This window comes from Cottoperca gobio, chromosome 3 (genome assembly GCF_900634415.1).
Source record: "Cottoperca gobio chromosome 3, fCotGob3.1, whole genome shotgun sequence".
NCBI classification, from domain to species: Eukaryota; Metazoa; Chordata; class Actinopteri; order Perciformes; family Bovichtidae; genus Cottoperca; species Cottoperca gobio.
Window position 1 is genome coordinate 25,138,105 of NC_041357.1, and position 10,490 is coordinate 25,148,594.

The window sequence follows — 10,490 nt, forward strand, 5'->3', positions numbered from 1 at the left end:
AACTAACTACAGGGACAGTCTCCCTGGAGCTTAAGTGCCTTGCTCAGGGGCACAATGGTGGCCGCCCTGGTGTGTGTATTTGGAAGCCGTACCACTAGACCACTAGGTCGTCACCACCCACAGTAATATCATTAACACTCTCTGATGAGAATGTCGGGGTGTGAATGTCTCCGATAGTAAATGGGGTGTTAAGTTTCTCTTTAAGACTTGTGTAATTACAGTATCACCTGACACACACAGCAATGATCCCGGTCACTTCCAGTCAGAGAGGTATTAGGTTTTGAAGTGAAGAGGAAAAGAGAGCGCTGGCATCCGATCGGTACTCTGTATCGACACATACCCTGAGTCTGTATCAGGAGAGAGAAAGTAGGATCAGTGCAGATAGGATGTTTTTGGGGGGAGTCTATATTCAGGTATGAAATTCAGTGGATTAAACTATATTTTACTATGAGTACAGTTTGAATGCATCATGGAAATCAATGTACTTTAAAAATATATATAAGATTGGACCACAAGAGAAGCTTACACCTGGGCCAATTCCCAGCATGCCGTGTTTTATTTGCTGTTACAAGCATATTTCCTCACTAATGTTGCTCCCTTCAGCTTTAACGTGATTATAGACCGATGCGAAACAATTCTCATGTCTACAATTCTGATTAAACTCATGGGGTACAGCCTTCCTGAACTATAATCCGTGTGTAAGTTCACCAGAAGTTTAAGTTCACTGTACACATTCAGTCAATAGTGGGGGAAAATGGTCTGGGAGACATAACAGAGCAAGCGCCTGTGTTTGAGTGTTGAGTCTGTTGACACATCATTGATGTCCCTTTGGCTCTATGGCAGCTGCGCTTGCAGTTAGCTCTTCCCTGTTGGGATGTGGCCGAGTAAACTTTATGACTCAGTCCTTCTTTCTGACTGTACACGATGCTTCTTCTCTCACTCATTTTCCCAGCTTTTATTTTGTATTTTTTTACTCACTGTGTTTATTTGTGTGCACTTGTGTGTACCTCAGTAAGTTTACAACCCAGCAGGGAGGGGGGGAAAAAGTGAGGGAGAAAAATGATGATGGGTTTTGTTTTGCGTGCCTCTATCCTCCAGTGTGTGTTTCTCACACTCTCTCTGTTTCTGTTTTCTTCTCTGTATCTCTGCACATCTTTTTCTCTGGCTCTGTGGTGGGATCGCCAGTTGGGTCGATTCTTGCCCTGGTCCGCTTCACACCCTCCCTGTCTCAAGGCTGATTACTAATGGCTCTAAAATCAACACACACAGAGAGTCTTCAACTGTTCATACACTCACCCCTACACACACACACCTTCTCTCTATATATATCTGTCTACGTTATTTCACACACAAACACATTTACATACATAAACATTGCGTTAGATCCACACACACACACACACACACACACACACACACGAACACAAACTAGTCTCCTATCCCCTGCAGCAATTAGCTATGACAGGTCAATTAACAGGCTTATTTATGAGCAGGGGATGCCTGCTAGTTGTGTTGTAATGATTCCAGATACTCTCTGTACGTGCATGGGGGAAATTGAATCCATGATGAATGTGGGCTGAAGGCCTTCGCTAGGGGCTGCATTTGCTCTTCATTAACTAAACCTCTGCAACACCTTGTTTCTTTCACCATTAAAGGGAAAATTAAGTCGGAAACAGTGAGCATACTGTATATTGTAGCGCTCCTCTGTGATGTTGGATACTGCAGATTTTATCGTGTTTGCATGTTAACAAGTCTCTTAGACAAAGGTTTCTCACACACTCGGTATACAGTACAATCACATGCTCCGACACATGTGGCTTACTACGTGCCATCTCTTAACCATTCACACTTTGTGGCACCGCATGAAAGAAGCATGAACAGGTTGATCATGTGACACCTTTTTGTCAGACTTTATATGATTTTATTAATATAATTTATCATCTTTTATCTTTATTTTACAATTCAGTTTAACATATGTTTAAGTTACTAACCAATAACTAGTATTGTTCAGCATATGATTGGTTTGCTATGAAATAAGAGAATGGCCATATTTACGACATGATGCTCACCAAACAGTGTGTAAGTTGGAACATGCAGTATCTATCACACAAACTACACACAAACTGATCTTTAAAGAGGTGTGTGTGTGTGTGGGTGTGTGTGTGTGTGTGTGTGTGTGTGTGTGGCTTCATACTCTATGAATAAAATGCATACTGTTTGTGCTCACATGATGCCCTCAACTGATATTAGTGTAAACATGTTAATTTCCAAAAAAGCAAGAAGCTAATTCTGAAGGGATTTAAATCAGGATACATAGTAAATTGTAATTAAGGGATTTTATCAAGTAGAATTTATCCTGTCAAAGTATCATTTAAATGTGCATCTGGTGTGTTAATAGCATTACTGTATACCCTCACACTAAGGCAGCCTGAAGTGTTTATGTGTTTCAGTGCACGTATGTGTGTGTGTGTGGGGGGAATGGTAGGATGGGAACTAGACGACTGCATAACCAGAGAAGACAAATGTCAGCTTAAGGACCAAAGGTCTACCACCTCTCAGAGCTAGAAATAGAAACAGAACCTGCCCACTCAAGACATACGTATGTGCTGATAGACACACACATGGCAGAGATGGAAATGCATGCAGAAACACCACTCACACACAACAAACACACAGTGTATACACACACACACACACACTCAGGAGAGGCAGAGAAAACCATATCCTTTCCACACTGTGTGTATGCGGTGTTAAAGCTGAACGCTTAATTGGTCCGGACACCATAACCTGCTGCTAATGGATAGGAATTATACAGTCAAGAAGACGAGAGCGAGGAGAACGGTGCACATGTTCATGAGCAAAGTAGGAGGTGTTCTCCAGACACCGAATGAGTGTGTGTGAGCAAGAGGGAATAAGACATGTGAAAGTGTGTTTGTCTCATCAATAAAGCACTTAGTTAATGCATCTTAAATATTCATCCACCCATTTGTATTGTGACTGAGGCAAAGGTGAGGCAGGTTTGAAGGATGAGAAAAGGATGCACGCAAGAGAGAGGGATTGTCTCCTTGGCAACTGAATGTTGCCTTGCACATGACAATATTTCACTTCTATTTATATTCCCTTTGTGGTCTGTCTAATGTGTGCATTAGCTGAGAGCAACAAGCTGAGATCACGAGAAGATTCATTAAATTTACTTTTAGTGAAGTTTGTATCTTTGTTTTGAGTTTGCAATAACTTTAATAGGTATTTCAGTTATTCAGTTGTCTGTTCTATTTAACTCTCTCTCTCTCTCTCTCTCTCTCTCTCTGTCTCTCTCTCTCTCTGTCTCTCTTTGTCTCTCTCTCTCTCTGTCTCTCTCTCTCTCTCTCTATCGCTCTCTCTCTCTCTGTCTCTCTCTCTCTCTCTCTCTCTCTCTCTCTCTCTCTCTCTCTCTCTCTCTATCGCTCTCTCTCTCTCTGTCTCTCTCTCTCTCTCTCTCTCTCTCTCTCTCTCTCTCTCTCTCTCTCTCTCTGTCTCTCTCTGTCTCTCTCTCTCTCTGTCTCTCTCTCTCTCTCTCTATCGCTCTCTCTCTCTCTGTCTCTCTCTCTCTCTCTCTCTCTCTCTCTCTCTCTCTCTCTCTCTGTCTCTGTCTGTCTCTCTCTCTCTCTCTCTCTCTCTCTCTGTTCTGTCTCTCTCTCTCTGTCTCTCTCTCTCTCTCTCTCTCTCTCTCTCTCTCTCTCTCTCTCTCTCTCTCTCTCTCTCTCTCCCTCTCCCTTCGCTCACTTTTCCTTCTTCCTACAACTTTGTATTGAGTTCCCCAGGGAGACGGAATGAAATAATAAGGGTGAACCTTCTCTCTCTACTATATACCTGTCTGTCTCTTTTGAGTTTTCTCCCTTCTCTCCTTCAGCTGTTATCGCTGCCTCTCTCTTCCCACCACCCTCTGTTGCTATTGTTTGTCCAGCTCCTCCATTTTCTGTCCATCTCCCTTCTTGTCCCTCTCTGTCTCAGGGAGTGCTGGTTTTCTTACAATCAATAATAATGATTGAGCTGTCTGCTGCTGTACCTGACACCACTGCTGTTGTTGTGCTGTTTAGTTTATTTTCTAAAAGTTAAAATTGTTACGTTTATTGTACCAGTAGCTATGGCTCGCTGCGTCTCAGACTCTCGGTATTGATGTTTGTGGAGGAAGAGGCGACTGTTGCAGAAGACCAATGATTGTGTTTTGGCTGCTGGGAGGTCAAGGATTGGGTTAGGAATTACTGTGTTTTCACAAGTGAATGATGCAAGGCTTGGAAGCTTTCGGCAACGGTGTCCAAATGTTGTCCATGTTCATTCCTTATTTACATAAATTATAATCCAGTCGAGACAGAATGTTGCATGAGGATTAGTCATGATAAATTGTTGGTTCTCCACTATATGTAAATTACCCATAACCCCTTTGAAATGAAAAAAGTCACTTGTGATGTTGGTCGACTGAATTAACATTTAACATGCAATGAACCCATTCATATGAGACGGTGTTTTCTTGTAAATCAACATGAATTATGTTTTATGTTCAGTCTTTGCAAAGCTGATTTTTTAAATATTTAGAATTGTGCCTTGTTTACATCGATATTTTGTTTATTAGTAGTCTTCGTCTTTATTGTCTTGGCACATCGCTACATTTGACGCAGTGTTACCTCTACCAATTACCCATCAGTGGAAAAAGCATGAAATCAATGGTAGAATGTGAGTTCAGCCCCTGGGTGCTCATGCACATGCATGTGTGTCCTTGTGTGTGTACAAGATGTAAACAAACCCGGGCCCCCGGTCGTTAAAACATTGTTTCATGGCGCTACGAGACTATATTCTAAATCTTAGATTACATAGAATGATGTTACAACTGCCAGAACTACTTTAAATGAGTATTGCAGTTCCATGACGTTTGGGTACAGGTGAGAGATAGTTAAAAAAGAAAACTACACTGGTTTTATATCATTGTAGCAGAAGCTATTATATATATTTCCTGACGCTATAGGTCAAGCTCCAAAAACATTGGATCCTACACTTGCTGTACTGCAACTCCATTGTATTTTACTTAGGAACGAAAGCCTTGTAAACCCCTCATGTCTTTCAAACTCTACACCTCCAGCGACGTAGTGTCCCTATTATCTTCTTCCTGCTGAGAATCTGTCGTATGGGACAGAGTATATGGGACGCGGTATGTGGTGGAATCCTCTAAGAACCCTAATCATCAGCAGATTCACTTGAACTTTCTCTGTAGGATTTACCGTACTCGTAGAAAACGCCATATGATGAGATTATTCCCTCCCCAGCATGTGACTTCTGCCCTGAGGGTTTATTTTCTCTGACTTGACAAAGCTCCTCCAGAACCACAGAACATAGAACACATAACACAACGGCTTCCACAGGCTGAGTAGTACTCCCTCTGACTAGTAAATTGACTTAAAAATGCACAGTAAAATAAGGTGGAGTGCCCCTTTAAATGTCAGTTCCTCCCACTCTTAATCCCCTCTTCATAACCTAATGTAGGTATCGCAATATGGAAGAGATGTAACTTGATCGCTTTACGTTACTTTTGGATGATCTCAATATCGAATATGGCAATAAAGATGCAGAAATGTGGAAGCAACATCACAGCACAGTGCAAGTTCTGCCTTACTAGCTCTAGCTATAGAAATGCTGTCATCATCCAAGGACTCAAATCATTTTGTTTTATTAATTAATTTCCCGGTTTGTCCTGTATCATTTTGCAGAACCAGAAATTTTAAGCGCTTTGGATATTTTCTACAAACTGTCTTTTCGCGTCGGGATGCCTCTCTGCAAAAAGAAGGATCTTGACTCACTGGAAAGTGACGTGCTGATTTGCGATAACTTGAGATGTTGTTCCCCTTTTCTTCTTTCCATTAAAAAAAAACTTCTGAACTACAGTCACCTCCTTTGTATCTTATGTACCCTTTTTCTCTACAATTGAAGAAACCATAAACCTAAATTCTTAAGAGCGATAAACAAAGATAACCTACTGCGTCCATCATCTGATAACTCAAATGTCCTCTTTGAACAACATTCATATGATTGTCTAATTCAGTAGAATTCACAGGAGGATTGCTTTTTGAAGTGAATATAATTTGCAGGAGTGACTGCATATTGATGCTTGTTCCATTTCGGCTTCATGTTGAGAGCATGTCCATGGAGGACGCAAACTTTTTAGTCCTGTGCACAGCTCACTGACTGCATACACCGAAGGCCTTTGAGGTGCTGCCACTCGTCTCTGCATTTCCCCTCTCTTTGTGCTCTCTCCAACAAAAGTAATGATGTCTTTGAGAACAGCCTTGCCTTCCTGCCTCGCTAAGAGAGCCGTAGCCCAGCCGACGGCTTGCATTAATACAAGGCTTTTATTATAAACAGTGTTAGCTGATTACAATAAAAGCGAACCGATAAGAAAGCATTAGGATTTGAATTGTATGCCAATGGTCGTGATTACTGTTTGCGTATATTCAAGTTGTATATTCATGAAATGTGATCTGCCACTGTGTGAGCTTCACTGCTCTTTATTTGGTTTCATTGCATCTTTAAGGAAAACCAAACACTTTAGTATGAGCTGCCCATTCTTCACGATTACATTGTCGATCATTATATCCGTAGTGATTGCCGTTGCCGAATGGTTTGTATTGTTCCATTGAACTGCAATCTGCCTCTTTTCTGAAAGCTGCCAATTCAATTCCTTCACTGACCAACGTATAAAGTAACACATTACATGTACACATGGAATCAATGAAGCTACAACAAAAAAAAGAGGTAACTTGTTGGAGTAGATTATTTGTGTCCCCAGTCGCTCCTCTGTGGATTACCCAGAGGCCATCTGTGTTCCTCACAGTGTTTGGTACCTGGGGGGCTTGTTGGAAACCAGGCCAACCCAATGTGTGCATCACACTGCACCGACTCTCTTCTGCGCCGGTATTTCAAAGCTTTCTCTGTACTGTGTGTGTGTGTCTCTCTCTCTCTCTCTCTCTCTCTCTCTCTCTCTCTCTCTCTCTCTCTCTCTCTCCCCCTCTCTCCCCCTCTCTCTCTCTCTCTCTCTCTCTCTCTCTCGTCTGTGTCCCCTCTGGTATATGGACAGCACATCAATGGGAACATTAAAGGTTACAAGGCTCGACAAAACGACACATTCACAACTCCAACCTGACACTATACTGAACGCTCTTTGATCCTTCACACACACACACACACACACACGCACACACACACACACACACACACACACACACACACGCAAGCTGTCTATCTCACACACTGCCAACTGACAAGAAATGGGAACTTAGAGGATTCTACTCAGATTTTTCTTAAGAAGAGATTTTCTGTCTGCCTTTCAAAAGTGTTTCTTGAGTATTTGGTAAATGTCATAGTGAAATATCAGGCACATTAGATACAGCAGCAGGCATTTGACCCATGACACCATTTTCACATCCCACAATCTCATGACCCTTAGCACTGAAGGAGTTGTCTAAGTTATCATGCACATTTTAGAAAAGCTTCCTTTATGTACTTTACTTTTAAGGGTAGTTAAGATAAGAAGTTAACTTAATTATTGCGCCTAATATTCTTGATGTTTTAGATTTAAAAAATATCCATCGTCAATGTATTTCAAGCTACCGCTCCCACACTCCCATGGTTGACACACTCTGAGATATACTCAGCACGGTGCCCAGCAGTGGTGTTTAAGTGTGAGGCACAGCTTCACACTTCGGCTTCATCTCTCAGCAGTGAACAAGAAGTGAAAGGTCACAGGTCTGGTTCCCTGAGACTTTCCAGAAGAAATAAACACATGCAATCATTATGTTGCCATCTTGTGTTGCATGGCAGGATATTGCTTTGCTTTGTGCTGTGCCATTCTCTTTGATATCTTATAGACAATTATCACACTCCATGTGATTGTGTTGTTAGGTACGGGAAGAGGACAGTCATTTGTATGTCAAGGCCGGTGTTCGTCTCTGCGCTTCCATCTCCGCAATTATTTTTGTCATAACGATCCGGTGTTAGTGCTTCGACTTGTTTATGCAGATAAGCTTCCAGGGGCACAGAGGCATCATGCGTAGCTGCAGCTCCACTCTAGGTATTTGTAGACATGTGTGTTGGCTATAGGGATCCTGTGCTGTGCTGGTTCTATTAGGGACACACATTTAGGCCGAGAGTAGGATGTGAGGATAAAAAGTACATAAATAAAACAAAATGTTAACCACAGCGACACGGGGAAGAAACATCACCAAAGCATTTATAAATTAGATAACCATGGCCTTTTGACCAATTAGCCTCTTCCCTCTACAACCTGTAGTTCCCCTCACAGCTTCCCTCTGCCTAGTGAATCAAATAAGCCTTTTTGCACAAATTAGCTGACCAGCTGAACTCATCCAGCCTGTGCTGCTGCACTCTTCTCTTCCTCCCTCCACAACACCAAGCGTTCCAACGTTCTCAATACTATTTGTTTTATTTATTCATATAAAGGGAGATGTAAATTGGAAAGCAGGTGGTAAAGAGGTGGTGCTGTTCTTGTGTTTTCCTCCTCTTTATGAATGTAATAGAATGAGATTTTTATTTGGAGGACAGTGCGAGACGCAGAGAGAAACACAGCAGGAAAATGATTTATGCTAATTGTATATACACTTGTTTTAAGTTTGTAGGGGCTTAGAAGAACAGCCAGGATGTGTCTTCAGCCATCACATGCCCTGCAGTGTACGCTGGTCAGTGTGGTAGTTATCACACAGGCATGCTAAGTGAACCAAGGAAAGTTATGTCCGGCGACTCTCAAGTAAGAGTTACAATAAATGAGCCAGAGGTTGATCCAACATGGACCTCTTAAAATGCAGCCACTCATGCTTATTTGGCACCCCTGCATGAATGCACCTGCTCGCTCTCTTGTTATGCATGTATACAGGCGTATACAGTATTTTTCATCGGCATCACATTCATACACACAGTCATGCTCGCCTGCTTCTGTCCGTCTGGAATAACTTGAGGGTTAAATTGGTAGATGTAATGGAACATGTGTTTGTGCATGGTGCACATTTCTGTAGAAACCACTTAGCAGATCAATTGAGCCATTATTACTGTAGGATTAATAATCCCTCAGAAATTATTACATAGCAAATACTTTGGATATCATATTTTAAAATTAAACATTACAAAGCACCAAAGTCTGCAGTTAAAGCCAATAACAACTACAGTCGTGAGAGCTTGTTTATTTTCTGTTTCCCTCCCATAATCCACACAGAATATGTTTGGTCTTTGATTAGCTGGGTGCCGTGTTACACTACAGTAATTAGGCTATCAGTCAAAACCAGATGGCTGCTGGCTGAAATGGTGAAAGGAAAGTTTTCAGATGGGTCTGCTGTTTGGATTAGTTTGTATATAGTTTGGATTAGATTAGTTTCCAAAATGATTATTGGATAAGAACACAACTTGTAAATGCTTCAAACTGAAGGATACTACTACCTGTGTACTGTGCTGTTTGCTCAAGTAATGTTTCAGCGTGATGTTTTTTTAGATGTAAAAAGATCATCAATGTCTTTATATCCTAGTGTAGTAATCTCATTCAGACAAAAATCTATTTACGTCAAATTTGCAGCGCACTGGCTGTGTTTTTGACGAACCAGATGTATATTTTGTCTCTTTATCTCTCCCCTAAACAGATCGTGTTTGAAGGAATTCGAGGCCCGAGTTTCGAGGGGGATATTGCCATTGACGACGTGTCCATCACCATCGGGAAGTGCAAGCAGGAGAACACTGTAGCCAGCGCAGGTAAGACAGGTAAGATAGACGTAAACACCCAGAGAACACAAAGAAGCATCTCTGATTAACCGCTGTGTAGGAAGGCAAGAAGGTCTTAAAAGGTTTTTTTTTGTTTTCTTTTGTTTTCAGCCGACGTGCCAATAAAGCACTTGCTATAAAGCTGAAACATAGCTTAATTAAGCTGAAAATAAATAAATAAATAAATGGGCAGCATAGAAGGGAATTACTGTGGAGACATGACTTTCAAAGAAACACGAGAAAGAGAACTAAACTTATTTTTAAGTGTTTGGGAGATGTGGGAATATGGCACAGAGAGAAAATGTTGTCAGTGTGTGGGCCGTACGATGACAAGTGGACACCACAGGGCACCGCCATGGAGGCGATGTGGAAACCTCGCCGTCATTTGCAGTCCCTCCTCTGCCTCGATTGTTTTTTTTTACTTCACATTCCCTTCTTGCTTCTTATCCTTTAAGTTTCCACTACACACACCCACTGCCTCCTTCTCACCCACCCGTTTTATTCCTTCTCACATTCTGTTCCCATCTACCCTTTATTATCTGTATACCTCTGCACTATGTCTACTACTACTACCACTACTGCCGTCTGCACCCCTTTAGAGAGAAAGTGTGTAATGATACGGCTTAAGAGGAAAAGAGCATGAGTAAAGGAGAAATAGTGAGACAGGAAAGTCTGTGCAGTGAGGGAAAGAGTGACACATCTGG

The 10,490-nt window shown here is 41.7% G+C and overlaps 1 protein-coding gene across 1 annotated transcript in view; it reads left to right on the forward strand.

Annotated features, from left to right (window-relative positions):
• The window catches only part of mdga1 (MAM domain containing glycosylphosphatidylinositol anchor 1), a 136,966-nt gene that overhangs the window by 121,684 nt on the left and 4,792 nt on the right, over positions 1-10,490 (forward strand). Inside the window, 1 exon segment of the mRNA XM_029428541.1 lies at positions 9,666-9,777. Coding sequence (XP_029284401.1) covers positions 9,666-9,777 — 112 coding nt within the window.